General features: G+C 47.6%; 5 protein-coding genes across 5 annotated transcripts; 3 read left to right on the top strand and 2 right to left on the bottom strand.

The window, feature by feature from the left end:
* Positions 1-872: 872 nt before the first annotated feature.
* K444DRAFT_537591 (uncharacterized protein) lies at positions 873-3,473 on the top strand (the record flags this gene model as incomplete). Its single annotated transcript, XM_024875478.1, has 3 exons — positions 873-1,682; positions 1,785-2,018; positions 2,085-3,473. Coding segments are annotated over 3 exons (2,433 nt in total), but the record flags the coding sequence as incomplete, so codon positions are not given.
* On the top strand, positions 3,422-5,934 carry K444DRAFT_617150 (uncharacterized protein). Its single transcript, XM_024881060.1, has 2 exons — positions 3,422-4,800; positions 4,850-5,934. Exons 1-2 carry the CDS (start codon positions 3,504-3,506, stop codon positions 5,809-5,811), a joined length of 2,259 nt encoding a protein of 752 aa, XP_024732332.1. The 5' UTR covers positions 3,422-3,503; the 3' UTR covers positions 5,812-5,934.
* Positions 5,935-7,566: 1,632 nt separating this feature from the next.
* Positions 7,567-8,188, bottom strand: K444DRAFT_88346 (uncharacterized protein). The gene is made up of 2 exons (XM_024888773.1): positions 8,007-8,188; positions 7,567-7,951 (listed from the first exon to the last, which is right to left on the bottom strand). Exons 1-2 carry the CDS (start codon positions 8,113-8,115, stop codon positions 7,695-7,697), a joined length of 366 nt encoding a protein of 121 aa, XP_024732331.1. The 5' UTR covers positions 8,116-8,188; the 3' UTR covers positions 7,567-7,694.
* A 764-nt stretch (positions 8,189-8,952) lies between these two features.
* K444DRAFT_617148 (HET-domain-containing protein) lies at positions 8,953-10,769 on the top strand. The gene has a single exon (XM_024881059.1). It carries the CDS (start codon positions 9,096-9,098, stop codon positions 10,395-10,397), a length of 1,302 nt encoding a protein of 433 aa, XP_024732330.1. The 5' UTR covers positions 8,953-9,095; the 3' UTR covers positions 10,398-10,769.
* Positions 10,770-12,466: 1,697 nt separating this feature from the next.
* K444DRAFT_695547 (uncharacterized protein) lies at positions 12,467-13,237 on the bottom strand (the record flags this gene model as incomplete). The annotated part of the gene is made up of 2 exons (XM_024887885.1): positions 12,803-13,237; positions 12,467-12,711 (listed from the first exon to the last, which is right to left on the bottom strand). The coding sequence occupies exons 1-2, from the start codon at positions 12,936-12,938 to the stop codon at positions 12,467-12,469; spliced, it is 381 nt and encodes a 126-aa protein (XP_024732329.1). The 5' UTR covers positions 12,939-13,237.
* Positions 13,238-14,795: the final 1,558 nt, after the last annotated feature.

Below are 14,795 nucleotides of genomic sequence, written 5' to 3'. Positions count from 1 at the left end.
AACCTGCCTTTCACATTGTATTTGCTTATCCGCGCCACCTTAGCATTTAGCCTTAACGCATCTACCTCTAGCCGCAGCACTCTTCCACGTTTGCCCTTGCTTTTGGCTTCTTTAGCAGCCTCATTTTCAGCACGCTTCGCTCGTTCTTGCTCAAGGTCCTCATGGCTGTCGCTACGCCAATCGGTACCTTCCAATTAGCTCGATACAACCCTGGTCTTTGTTCGCCCGGGCGGACCGATTGCAGCCACTAACTGAACGGACCAGCCGTCCGCCCAACAGATTCCCGATCAACTCGGCAGCCGATTGTCATGCGCCGATCCTGACATGGAGAAAATCCGTTTCTGTTCCCAAAGGTACAAGTAAGCAGAGCTGCTGCTACGGAACTATTTCGAATTAAGGCTCATACTTCCATAATATACGGCACGGCTTACCTCTAAAATAGGCTTGTCGAGTATTCAGCTCTTTCCTCATATTCGTTAAAACCTCCCCTTCTCGTATGTTATCATGTTACACTGCATAGATGATGGTTGTCGCCCTGCAAGCCGCATGGGATTGCACAGCTGAGTTGGATGAGAGTGAGACCAAGCCAATGAGATCTTGGTGGTGTGTACGGATTTCTTCCTTCTGGCGAGATTTGCAGTTGGCGTCCAATACTCACGCGAGCTGGCGAGGCTCTCAGCCGCAGCTCTTGGTTGATTCGATAGAAGTGGTTTAAAAGCCCCAAGAAAGCGCTACGAGGGGGTGCCCACCAAATGAAAGAATGATAAACCCCTCACGGTCCCGTCTGAAGATGAGTCGCATGCTTTTCTCTCTTTTGCGCGACACTCTCAAGGACGTGGTCTTCTCATATGCACATTACCTTCTTTCGCACAATGGCATCTTCAGTTGGCTCGGCACAGACAGCGGCATCATCACTTTTGCCTAAAACTGATTATCGTGTCCATGGCGAACTGGTTTTCGAGAAGGCCCAATACGATAAGATTCCTGTGAATGACAGAGGCGCCATCCGGATATTGAAAGTCCATTGCGCGTCATCCGACCACGATGATGTGGTTTGCGAGCTTATAACCGGAACTATTCTGAGTTACAAGGAATGTAAAGAACATAAACCGCACCCCTTAGAATTCAAGCCTTACGATGCTCTCTCATGGTGTTGGGGCAAGGGGCGACAGAACGGGAAGATAAATATTCGGCTCGACGGAGTGAGCTACGTGAAGTTCGTCCAGCCTAGCTTGGTTTCCGCACTACGAGCCCTTCGGCATAGAAACTGTGACCGACATATATGGGCTGATGCAATCTGCATCAACCAGGACTATAAACCAGAGAAGAACAGTCAGGTCGAAATGATGGCGGACATTTATGGCAGAGCTGATTGTGTGCGAATTTGGCTTGGTGATCTTGACAAGTCCGCTGAGCTTGCCATACTCTTTATCAAGCAGCAGGTGCTCCAATTGCAACACTTCGACGATTTGTGCCGAAGCAGTGAGTTTAGCGAGAAGTGGAAAGCTTTACTGGAACTCATGCAGCGTGAATGGTTCTCGCGTCGCTGGGTTGTGCAGGAGGTCGCTTTAGCTCCCAAGGCCATCATTCATTGCGGGTCAGCAAAACTTTCGTGGAATAAATTCGCTGTCGCTGTCGAGCTTTTTGTCGAGGCAGAGACAGCTACCCATAGATTGTCCGAGGTAAGAATCAACGTTTTCATCTTATTTTTGGCATTGATAGATTCGATGACAAGTTCAAGTCGAGTACCCCGAAAAATAGATCCTAACAAATACTTTATCCAGATCATGAAAACAGATACCAAAACCAATCACGTACCCAGGTATTTCGAGTACATTTCACAGTTGGGGGCGAGTCTCTTGGTCGACGCGACGGGAAAGCTGTTCCGCGACTATGATTATATCAGACGATTGCAGCCCCGATCGAAACCAGCAAGGAGCAAACCCAAGACTACTCCTGAGATGCTAATAGATCCACCTCCCGACACACTTGATCGCGAGCCTGAGGACGATGAGGTGGTCACGCCAGAGGTACGAGCTAAGCTTTACAAAGAAGAAGCGGAGAAACACTACGAACAAAATCAGAAGACTCTAGACGCCATGGCAAAAGCCCAACCTCTCCTGACCCTCGAGTACTTGGTATCCAACCTTTCAATCTTTGACGTCACCAATGCGCACGACTCTATCTATGCACTACTAGGAATCTCGAAGGACACTACACCGACAGCTGCGAATAAAAAATTACTCGTTACGGATCATACCCAAGCAGTTCTAGAGATGTTTACCGAAAAGAAGCAATACAATGTGGACTATACCGCCGATTATATCGATATCTGTAAAGAGTTTATCGAATTCTGTGTGCGTCAGAACGCGCACCGCGATCCGTCGAGGGTGCTTGATGTTATATGTCGACCATTTGCAATAGAGATCGACCAGAAACCAGATGAGCTGCCTTTCCCTTCTTGGGTCCCTCGGTTGTCAAAAGCATCATACGGCATGGATCGTGGGCCGGGTATCGATGGGCTAAGAATGGGTCGCAAAAATGCCGATTCGCTAGTCGGCCTGCCCAACGTCACACACCGAAACTATAATGCGGCCGAGACGAAGAAGTTGGATGGGAAGGTATTTCGATTTCGTAAGAGGACAGTCCCAAAACCAAAGGTCAATGGGAAGCCAGCCGATGCCGAAGAGGGCCAGCAAGCAGTCGCCTCTCACTCAGCATCGTCTTCCACTACGCAAGAGGATGACACTAAAGAGGAAACCACTGAAGTTCCATCATCTGCAAAAACAAAAGAATTTGGCGGGCCGCGAAAGTCTGTTGAGCCAAGCAACGCTGGCGGGGCTCGTCCGCAGTCAACTTTGGCTGCATCTTCGGCAACCCACGCGAAAGATGCCGCTCAGAAAGTCGTGAATCCAATTGCTGCACCTGAAAAAGGTAAATCTACAACGATAGCCTCCCCAGAGTTACCCATGAACACGACATCGATGCCGGCTGTTTCTCAACCATCCTCAGAGAGCACTCATCCGATTCTCAATCATTTCAGCCTTTTTGTCCGAGGATTTGTACTGGATACCATAGTCGAGCTCCAGAACTCTTCTCAGAGTGGGTCGATACCGACTGCATGGGCAAATTTTGCCAACTGGGACATGATAACCACGCCACCTGAGCATTTCTGGAGGACATTAGTGGCAGACAGAGGGAGCGACGGGAAGAACCCTCCGGTCTACTATGCGCGTGCTTGCCAGGAATCTTTCCGCAAGGGCAATACGACATCCGGTGTTGTTGATACTACTGGTCTTATTGAGCATGAGCGCAATTCAGTAGTGGCACAATTCTGCCGCCGCGTACAAGCCGCGATCTGGAACCGGGCTCTGGTGAAGACGAAAGCTGGACGTCTGGGACTGGTCGCGAGTAACGTAAAGGAGGGTGACCTTGTATGCATTCTCTACGGATGCAGCGTGCCTGTGATACTCAGGCTATTTGGTCCCAAGAAGAATGATGTCATGGAGAGCGAAATGAAGTGGGAGCTCAAATTTCTTGCTAATCATATTGGCGAGAGGTATCACAGTCGTCTAGAGAGACGTGAGACTTTTCGAAAGAAACGCGAAGAGGACAAGGAGACCTACAAGGCTTGGGAGGAGGAGAGACGCAAGGACTGTAAGGAAGATAAGGGTTGGAGCGAAAAGTGGCCCTTGGTGCGGGCCGGCTTGATGCGAATTCATGAGTTCAGGATTTGGGTGATAAAGAAGAAGAAGCTATCAGAGCTAGGGAACGCAAGGGATTGCGATGCTACGGAGGCGGCCATCCAAGGCTATGTCAACGTCCTGCTCCCACAGATATACGACATTGCCACCTGGGCTACAGAGAATGGATATACGCACGAGAATTTCATGGATAAACTTCGGGTTTCAAGCAACGAAGCGTCATTTGGAGAGCCTTTTAAACTGACGGAAGATCAGATGAAGTTGTGGGATCTTTTTCGCGAGGACAAAGAGTGGAGAGTCTGGTTGCAAGAGCAAAACGAGAAGTACCTCAAAAGTGAAGGCTTCCTTGTATGGTCGGCGAAGGTCTACAAAAAACCAATTGGTTATTCTGATGACCTGAAAGAAGCGGAATGGAACGAGCCGCCAGCGAACAAGTGGAAGACGGAGTGGGCAGCAGAAAACTCCTGGTTTCTCTGTACTGACTCTTTCAGAGCTTGGCTGAGGGAGAAGTGTAAGTTCTGTGGGTCTGAAGAACTGTTGAATAAGAAACAAGAGTGGGAGGCCGATCCAACGTGGGATAAGAACGAACCCGAAGTCAAATCGTTCAATACCTGGATGAGGAAAAAGGGCCTAGAGAATCCTGATCGACATGAGAGTATAACAAATGAGGTTAGAAAGATATTTGAGCCATGGCGAACAGCTTGGCTTTCGGAGAACCCTGAGGCTACTCGTCTGGAAACTTTGCAAGTGGAGCAGACCGAATGGACGAAAATAGAAACAGAGCTCAAACAGAAGATGAACCAGGAAGCTGAAAAGAGAAAAGAGGAAGCACAAAAGCGAGACAAGGAGCGTTTCCTAGAGAGGTGGAGAAGGGGTTGGAAACCTGAAAAGGTCAATTGGGAAGAATTCGAAATCATGCTCAGCTACGGTCGGCATTGGGTGAAGCTCATTAGAAAGGGAAAACGAGACTACTTGAAAGAGTGGTCAGAACCCCAACGAGTTAAACAGCGACAATTGACACGAACGCGTTATTTTCTGAAGAAAAGCGGAGATTGTGCAGTTGAGTACCGCAATTGGTCAACATTTGAAGAGACAGGTGAGTGAGCTGGAAACGAATATTCCCACAAATAATGACGAACTTCAAGCTGGAGCCGACCCGAATGACCCGAATGACCTAACTAATAACACTTCCCCTGATCTCAAAATCCACAATGGGAGGCACAACGCCATACCCGGTCAATCTCACGAGGGGCCAACTCAAACAGCCAGTCGCCCTTCACAGCCGTTATTGCAGGGCTCCAGTAGCCAAAATAATTCGATCGCGCATGGTGAATACAAGCAAGAAGCCCTTCATAATCCACTAATCAATGTTGAGGATGAGCAAAATCGACAAGAGAAGCTGTCTCTGAAACGCTCTCAAACCGATTTAGCGGCAGACAGAACGAAACTCGTGCTACTTCAGGCCAAAGAAGAGCATCGGGCCGCTACACAGGCCCGAATAGAAAACGATCTTGCAATGTGGCTACGAGATGCCCCTAGAATCATCGGCAAAGATGGCAAGTTTCACCTCAACTATACCCGACCCTCCAACGTGGAAAAGAAACGACAGAAAGAACAGAGAGAAAAGGAGAGACTCGAGATGGAAAAAGAAAACCTTGATGAACAGCAAGATAGCCGCAATGTTGTGCAAAACGGAGGAATTAACCACGGAGAGCATGCAGATGATGGGAACGCTGAGGGGTTGAATGAGAAGAAGGGGGGTGAAATTTTAAAGGGAAAGATCAAAGAGAAAGGTCACGAAGAAGGTGTACGGGAAGATATTGAGCAGGTTGCAGAGAAAGACCAGAAAAAGAGTCAGGAGATAGGAATCACAAAGCCGGTTTCTGCTCTTATCAGGGTAACACAGCGGCTGACTGAGGAGGAGAAAGTCAAATACACCGAGACCATCGAGACGAATTTTACCACCAAAATGAGCAAATATGGGGAAGGGGGTCAGTGGCACTATGAGGTGATGGGAGAGTGCTATGTGTACGGCATGATGGACGGCGAGGCTATGGCGTATCAAAATAACCACAGTATAGCAACGACGGTTTTCGAGATACGGTGAGCCATCAGGGGGGGAGGGACTTGGCGAAATCGTTGTTTCTACATGGTGAGGGACATTGTGGTAATACTTTGATTAATTTTGCTATAGTAATGCAGCGAAGTTTCGAAATAATATGAGCAAATACACGCTAATAATCAAATTTACTTCAATGCAGAAATTTATATGCCTAAATACTCAATTTATTCTTTAGCAGCGAGTCGTAAAAAGCTCCTTCTTCCTACATAAACATTAGACCCGTTCCTCTAACCTGCGATCTCAACACTTCCCTCACTCAACCCGCCTACCCCTTCGACAGTCAAAATGCCCAAGGTCACCATCACTCCCACCCAGGAGCCGAAACTCGATCACCAACTCCAAGCTCTCGCCGAAATGATAGAGAGGGAAGAGAAGTGGTGGCTCGAGCCTGGCATGGATTCTCCCCAAGCTTCGTCGACATTTATTGACTGGTTAACTCTTAGTGAATGTACTTGCTATCAACGTTGGTATAATCAGGTTCGCTTAATATTCGTCATATAACAATTTGATATATATTCTTTTAAATGTCGCGATATTAATCAAGATTATTTTAATGCGAGCTCTCCGTAGGAGCAAAAAGTGGCCGATTTTGGCGACTGCGCGAACACCAAAATCTGCGCCTCTTGACTTGTATTTGCGAGAACCCAACTCAAATCAAAGCGCAAAAAATATGCGTTAAGACTTGCGAGATCTACTAGGAGCTGTAAGAAGTTGCAGGGGGAAAAGGGTTGATTTGTTGACCATTTTTTCTCCGACTTAGAGGTAATTATTTTGGAGGAGCTCGCTTAGCAAAATAGACAGATTTCACTGCCACTTGTAAAAAATAATTGGACTAGGACTCCTGATAGTCTCGCCGTCAACTCCTGGCACTTCAGAATTTTAAGATTTTGTTGAATGTTCGCTTTGGGGGGTTTTGGGGGAAATGTAAAACGAAACCCCTCCCCCCCTCCCGGGGTGTCGATTGGGGGCCGGACTAACCTAACGTAGAGAGAACACCAAAAAATCTAGTTTTCCTTTAAGTTTAATTTACTATATAAGGAATTATTATAATTTAATTCTTTTTTTATATTATAGAAAGCCAGATTATAAGCTAATAGGATATACAGTTTTTATTATATAATAATTAGTAAATTTAAGGAAATTTAAAGAGAGTAAGGAAAGTCGGAATTTTTAAGGCACTATGAGGGGAAAATGTAAAACGACACCCCCGGGGTGTCGATTACACGAATCAGTGGATTTTAGAGTTTTAATAATGCCCAATTGGTTGCTTGTACTTACATAAGTCCTTCTCTCGAATCAGATTTCCTAATATAGGTATAAGGAAGTTTGTATATAAGAGCTCTAATTTGGGGTGTGGAACAGGCAAGGCGATAATTGCATACGAGGGAAATTAGTTCCAGGCGCTTGATCGCTAAATTTTCGGGCTCTATAGGCTTCCCCTGGAATTCGGCGATCTGGGGAAACGATACGCGCTAAGCCTATTCGGATCGGAAATCGATGCGGCTCTCTAAAACCCATATGTCGGACGATTTTTGCCATTTCAAATCTCTCTGATTGGGTAGAACAGGTAGAACACGATAATCGTGCCTTCCTGGGGGGTGTGTTGCAGTGAGAATCACTGATTTGGGGCTAGCGCGATCGCTCTGCTTGTCAGGATCTGTGCACTCATATCCTGAAGCTTTACACTTCACTTGAGATCTTTTCTAGCTAGTTCAATTAACTCTTTTACCATTTAATACAACTCCCTACTCTGCGATCTTTACGTGCATTAGTTTCTATATGGTTTCAAAAGTCCGAAAGAACGACAGCACAAGTCTTAGGAGATGTCAACGTCTGGCGCTCCTCACAAACGTCCGGTACCGTATCTTTCATGCAAGACTAGGCAACATCGGCGCGGCACTCCGGTCATCAGAGTATAGCATCTGGGCTTGCTCGATAATGCTCTGCACGTGGTCCTCCCGCTTGCGCTTCCGGTGATCAGTGGATGGTTGAGACATATCAAATCGGTCGTCCTCCGGCGCATAAGAAGCCGAAGCAACTGTGGTATCATCAGCAACACTTCCGTCATCATTCAAAGCGCTTATATTGTCGTACTCGTCGTCCATCGCACGAGATGGTGCGGCCACTGGCTCTTTACTGTTAGCGCTTGTCTTCGCAGATAACGGGCGTAAGACACCTACTGCGGGACCATTTTGGGACAGCGGGCTTCTTGGGGAGCTTCGGTTTCGCAGTGATATGCTTGGAAGCGGGAGGGGGGCTGATGTTGCCAGGAGTGAACTCAAATATCATGTGAATCTTGTCGTAGATCTGGTTACGTTGCGCCAGAGCTTGGCCTTGTTCGAGTGGGACCCAGGTACCTTCTGAATATCAGCATCTCCTTCTACAGAGCTCACTTTCCCAACAGACCCTGTTATTTTCCATAGCCCCCCTGAAAATTCTCATGCGTCCCCTTCTGGACCTCTCGCTCTAGGATTCGAGTTCTCGCGGGCTTGTCGAAACTGGCAGCTTTGAGAATGTGCGTCGCATTGATCCAATCGTCACCACGGCGGCGCATAACTAGCAGCACTTTTAGTATATATCTGCGAAAGATATTTGATCAACAGTGAACGTCCCATGCCCCTTGAGCCCTTCTCCGAATTGATACTTGTAGACAGGGATCTAGGTGAGGTCAGTTTTTACGTCGCGGACACGTAATGAGATAAAATTGCAGAGCGCATACGTTACTGTATATGGCAGTGTAAATGCTAGGTCTACTTGATTACCCCATCTTGACCAGCTCTTGATTTTGTCAAGTCAAATTTGTCGGGGCTTCTTGAAAGGTTCTGTGAAGATACGAAAGGGAATATCTGATGGTAGAATGGGGAGACGCGTCGTGCAAGTGTCTGTCGCGTCAATCACGTCCCACATTCGTTTCAATCAAGTTTGGAAGGATGGAATTCCAGGTGTTGGACGGAAATAGACTCGCTGGTGGTGAAAAAGACGAACTTAGTCATGGAAGACGCGACTCCTTAAATCCACTTTACGCGCTAGCGCTGAAGGGGCTAATGCTATTATCACGTGACCATAGGCGACTTCCACCTTTTTCTCAAACGCCTCACTCACTCTCACGTAGCCCTCAAATCGAAGGAATCGATATGGCATCTCTCCAGTGCGCCAGAAACTTGGTCTGCAATTTCTGTTGGCAAAATTTCTTCAATACAGAACAGTTCCAGCTCCTTTGCTTATGTGAATGCGAAGGCAATCACTGTGACAATCGGATCACTTGTAAGATGACCGTCCAGCAGATAAATGGGTCAGCAAGCAATGGCTGCAACTGGTGCTCATACATGCGGACATTCACATCAAGAGAAGAAGAAACTAGGGATCCAGATGATGTTTTATCCATCTCTCTCAGCGATTTCTATCCATACTATTCCTCGCCTACTGGAAAGAACATGTATTACCTGAACATGGATTTGGAGTCTCCAAAACGTGAGACACGCGGTGGCTGGGCTCTCAGGATTCACGCCTTTACCAATTCGACGGATCAAGCTGCTCCATTTGTTACAGCGAGAGAAGTTCAAACCGAGGTATATTCAGATGCATCAAGACATCAAATTCGAAATTGGCTTGCCGAATGTGCCGATCACAGCCAATGCCCTGGGCAGGTTGGAACGATTCTCCCTACCCGGGTAATAGAGGTAGCTCCTGCGATCTCTCCCGACAGACCTCGACTGCTCGCAACTGCCGGCAAAAAAGGAAGATATGCAGCCCTCTCTTACTGCTGGGGTAGCAATTCATACGGGGAACTCAGACGGTCTCACTTGAACAAATACCTTGAACACCTGGACTTAGAAGTGCTTCCCCAGACACTGCGCGATGCCATCGCAGTTACTAAAAGCATTTCCGTTCCTTATCTTTGGGTGGACGCCTTGTGCATACTTCAAGACTCGGACGAAGACAAATCGTTTGAAATATCCATGATGGAGCAAGTCTATAGAGGTTCTTTGGTTACTATCGTCGCAGCGAATTCAGAAGGAGTTACACAAGGGTTCTTACAACCACGGAAAATGCCTATGGAATCTTTCAACATCCCGTTTCGTCTTTCTGGAAGCCAATTTGGGACCATGTCAGTGCAGGAACTAGACGAAAGGGAATATGAAGAATCCGAAGAACCTATCAACAGAAGGGCTTGGACATTACAAGAAAGTATGCTTGCACACAGGTATCTGATCTATTCATCGCATACCTTACAATGGCGCTGTAATGCCGGTGTACGAAACCATGGAAATTCCCTCCATCTCGTACACTACTCCGACGATGAGCAAACTTCTCGATCATTCTATGCTTTGAACAAGCCCGCTTCTGATTCGAAAGGTGAACTGGGGCGGTGGATGCGGCTTGTGAGCGTCTATTCAAAGCGCTCATCATCTCTTTCCCGTGACAAATTGAATGCGATTTCAGCTGTGGCTCAAGGGTTCTCACCTCTACTAGGCCCGGAGTATTTCGCTGGATTGTGGCAATTCTCGATTTTGTGGCAACTTACCTGGGTCCTTGAAGTTAAAAGGTGTGCTGAGGCAGGGGTGGTTTAACCCTTCTGGAAAGCACATTCTCTGGGCCGACGAAGACGATGACATGTCAAGGGCTATCGATGCTTGTTGTTTGGCTCAGTCCAGGCAAGGCAGTTCGAAGGAGGCAGAAGACAATGAATCAACTGATCAGGATTCGAGGTTCAAGGCCTTTCATGACGAGTCAGGTAATTGGCCTTCAATGCAAGTCTTCTGTCTTCCAATCTGGACTTTCGAAAAGACTATATCGATAGGCTTGCTTCTCCTAAAGTCCGAGAAAGAAACGTTCAAGCGTATTGGGTCATTTGAAAATGTGCCTAGAACGAATTTTGATCATCTTTCGCAACGCGAGATCACAATTATATAGCTTCAAATTGCTTCTTAATATTTTACGAGAGGATACACTCAATCTAAATATAGTCTGAACTGTGATATATTAAACATTAACTATTCCTATTCCCGAAACATTACCGAGACTTCGTTTCTTAGGTAGTTAGAGATGCTTCACACTAAGTCTTATAATTAGAAGTCGCATTAAGGGGTTTGATTCCCCCGTGAGACTTTCCAACTTCTCAATCTCACCCTCAATTTCACTCTCCAATCTCTTCAAGAAAAAAAAAAATTACAAGGTAGCACTAAAAGTCCCCGATTCGTTCAGGAGTTGAAGAATATGCAGTTCCGCTTCCTGTGGAAGGCATGACGATTGATCGATTCGGAATAGTCTCTGTCGGAAAATTCCAGTAATCTGACTTTCCTATTCGGATTTGCGAACCAGGGAAAGGACAATCGGATAGGAATACTTCCCCTCATCCAAGTCCTCACAAAATCCTTTTGATTCTCATACTCGGTCGATTGAAGATTCATGTAGCCATCTCGAATTTGGATGAATCGACCCAGGAGCAGTATCAGTGGCTCAAGGCTGAATTTCGGAATGAGTGGGCTTTCCGCTTGTAGTAATCGTTCAGCGGTTCTCACATGATTTCTCGCTTAGAACGCTTATCAGGTGAGGGATGGTAATACGAATGTGATTGGAACGGGTAAAAGGACGTAAGGTTTCCATTCCTGTACGTTCGGGCCCTTTTAATCAAAGGCTCGAACGAGCTTATGTAATTCCATGTGTGCTTGCGCGAAACAACACTGATTCCTTTGAGGTTGTTGGAAGATAGAAAAACTGGACTGGATACTCCGCACGAGTTTGACATAGGATATAGATGCATTCCAAGAACTCTGACAGGGGCCGGACAATAGCGGGATCTTGTAAGACGTGGTGAGAGCAAATCTAACGGGGTACGAAGAGTAAGAGAGGTGGGCGCAGCAGCCACAAACCGGCGAAAGCACTTCGCAGCCATTTCCCTGCATCCTGCTGGCGAAAGCAAACGCGCAGCGAGTGAAAGCAAATGAGGAACCGCAGTCTACTGTCGACGAGAGATTGATCGAACACAAATGAGCGGTGTGGATGCGATATCAAAATCTTGGCCATCGGCTGCATTTTGCTGCGCCCACCAGCCGGGGTGAGAGCAAATTCTCGGTGGCTTGGGGCTGTGCTGTGCTGCAGCAACCCACACCAAACCAAGTGCGGTCAAATGCGATCGAGGGCGGTGAAAGAAAGAAAATCTGGGAGATTAAAGGAGGGGAGACGAGACAGTACGAACGAGTGAGGAATATTGTTTCGAATCGAGGGTTCGGCGAGCGAGAGGGAGGAGGAAGGTGAGAGAAAGAGAGGGTGCGGGGCTGAGCTTTGCCAAGATGTTGCAGCGGCTATGCTTGCCGTCTGCCGTACTCAGGGGTTTGTTGACATCCAAGCTTGAAGCATCGACTTGATGATCTGAAAATGATGGCAGGAAATAGTAGGAATAAAATGCATGACTTGTTTTTTGTATCTTGGATGCATGAAAGACGGGAGGACATCTGTATTTCATTGTTCATCTCCCCAAACTTCTCTGATATTCGGTATTGCTTCCCAATACGCCCATGTGAGAACCGCGAAGAAAGCTCAAATCCATTTCCCAGATCCATTGTTGTCCACCAAGCTTGGCCATGATTATTCTCAATCATACCCCTAGGCCAACGCATCTATCATCTGTCTATGGAAATTATGCATCATCGCCCTCTTCCTCAACAGCTTCCTCCGCAACGGCCTCGTCCTCGGCAATCTCTTCCTTGGCGGCTTTCTTGTTCTTTGCTCTCTTAGCAGCAGGCTTCTTGACTTCGCCTTCACCTTCCTCATCACCAGCAGCGGCGGCAGTTCTCTTTGTAGCCTTGCCCTTTGCAGCCTTGGGAGCGGCGCTGGCTTGGGAAGCATCCTTGTCCTTGTTGATGGGCCAGTCATGAGCCTTGCCTACACCGCAAGATATGGACGTTAGCATATGGAGATTCTTCACGCAAGATTTCTAAGAGAAAGGGGGGATCTGGAGAGACTGCTTGCTTACGGAACTCGGACATCTTGTTCGTCGTCTTCTTCTTATTCCAGCCGAGCATAGTCGAGGCGGCGTCATAGTTGATAGTGAGCGAACCGGTCTTGACTATCGCGAGCAAGAACTCCAGGTCTTTGGCGAGGTCAGGCATGGTGGCGGTGGTTGGTTCTGTGAATGCGGAAAGGGGAGGTCAGCGAGAGGTTGATGCAGAATGAATGGGGGGAAGAGGCAAATGTTGTGCTTTTGAAGGTGGCAGTGTGCCAGTGCGAGAAGGTTTTTCTGCGTGGTTCTGTCTCTGAAAAACTCGTAGCTGCTGAAAGAAAACCAACAGAACTGAGGAGACTCGAATAGAAATCAAGAGGTTTCTTTAGGAAGGAGTTCTCTGGAAGTATGTTGAAAGGTTGCTGGGTACCAGAGGAATCGAAGCCGGAAGTGGTGTGATGCCTTGTGGATGTGCGGAAAAGTAAATGCAAGTACTTACCAGTGTCTTCAGATGTGTACAAGGGGTAGATAGAATTTGTGCTTGGTTTGTCCCGGGTGGACGATTCTTCAGGGATGTTTTGAGGTGTTGGTGTTGTGCGATGTCGTGTCCGAAGACGAAAACAAACGAGCGAGATCGGTCTTCGAAGGCAATAAAATTCTGAACTCCATTTGACGCTGAAGAAATTCGAGTTAATATTGACTAAGCTGGAGTAATTCACTTTTTTTGCTCTGCTTTCGATTCTCTGCTACGTCAGAGGCAAATCGGCTGAGAAACCTTCGCTTTCACCCACGATTGCTTCGAGCCTTTCATCCTTCTTATAACCAAGGTCCCATGTTACCATCGAAGGGGTACAACACCACAACTCCATCCCCAATGCCCCTGTTCAGATGTCTATAGAGGTTCACCACACTCCTTCCACCTCTTTACGCCTGCGCAATCCCCTCCTCTACCAGCCGGAGCCGCGTCAACGCGCCTCCAGGATGCCACCATCCATTCTCATCAGCACTAATCCCAAAACCTTTCTGTAGCCGTCTGATATGAACTGCTAACTTTGGTCCTGATTTACGGTTCTCTCTTACGCAAATCAAGAGCTCTTGCGTATCACGGCCATCAACTGCAATGAACTCGCAGCTGGCACTGAATGCACTCACATGCTGATCAATTCTCAGCCTTGTCCAAAAATCATGTGTTCGCTTGTGCCTTAGCTCAGGCCACAGCGTCAAAATTCGCGTCATCGTCACCGTCACCAAAATACCTTGTGGCTAGTTCGAAACCAAGTAAACAAACAACCACCAACCTCCACCACAACTTCCAACTTCCACCCATTGGTTGGTCCACTCTTCTGCGCTGTCTACAGCACATCGCGCAACGGCAGCCAGGTAAGAAACATGATTCTGATGTTCTTCTACCGTACTGACCGCGTCTGGTTCTCGCAGTCTCGGAATTCGTCGCCGCCGTCGGAGAGACGCGCCCACGCCCACGGCCAGTCTTCAACGTCACTCCACGACTGCACCTCAACATCGGACGTCGCCATCAAGAGAATCATCAAGCTAAGTTCCCTACACTGCAAATCTCAGATCGCTGCCTTCGCCCTCACGTCGATGGCCATCCCTCCACACCAGCCGCCGCGAAAAGCTGTGATCTGCCTTCCCATTCCGCGTTCTCTCCAACACCTCAACAATGCGCCACCACTCTACCACTTCCTCAGGAAAGTGGATAATCTGAACACAAGTACCATCCGTAAGTCTCCAATTCTTCCATTCTGCAACCGCGCTGACTAAATTCCGGTCAAGTAGCGAAAGCTGTTGACACTGCAATCGCGTCAACACCGTTTTCGCGCAGATGGGGCAATTGGCTCCAAGCCATCGTCACCCGTCCACCTCTTACTGACTGTCTGACATCTCTCTTTTCCGATTTGATATCTTTGGGAAGTTGAGTTTACTCTCCTCCGGACGCGCTGTCAAAAGCTTCTTTCAGCTCGTCCTTTTCCTTCGATCTGCCACCATCGGAGGAAACGCGTCCATC

This window comes from Hyaloscypha bicolor (assembly GCF_002865645.1).
Source record: "Hyaloscypha bicolor E unplaced genomic scaffold K444scaffold_125, whole genome shotgun sequence".
Taxonomy (NCBI): domain Eukaryota; kingdom Fungi; phylum Ascomycota; class Leotiomycetes; order Helotiales; family Hyaloscyphaceae; genus Hyaloscypha; species Hyaloscypha bicolor.
The sequence above is the reverse complement of the archived record's forward strand: the minus strand, read 5'-3'. Positions and strand labels throughout refer to the sequence as shown.

What these genes read in the sequence shown, in the direction of transcription:
- K444DRAFT_617150 (XM_024881060.1), top strand. Translation starts at nt 3,504, where the DNA reads ATGGAGAGCGAAATGAAGTGGGAGCTCAAATTTCTTGCTAATCATATT. An exon ending in GTCAACATTTGAAGAGACAG is followed by an intron (nt 4,801 to 4,849) that starts GTGAGTGAGCTG and finishes ACGAACTTCAAG; the next exon opens with CTGGAGCCGACCCGAATGAC.
- K444DRAFT_88346 (XM_024888773.1), bottom strand. Translation starts at nt 8,115, where the DNA reads ATGATATTTGAGTTCACTCCTGGCAACATCAGCCCCCCTCCCGCTTCC. An exon ending in TGTCCCAAAATGGTCCCGCA is followed by an intron (nt 7,952 to 8,006) that starts GTAGGTGTCTTA and finishes GTAAAGAGCCAG; the next exon opens with TGGCCGCACCATCTCGTGCG.
- K444DRAFT_617148 (XM_024881059.1), top strand. Translation starts at nt 9,096, where the DNA reads ATGACCGTCCAGCAGATAAATGGGTCAGCAAGCAATGGCTGCAACTGG.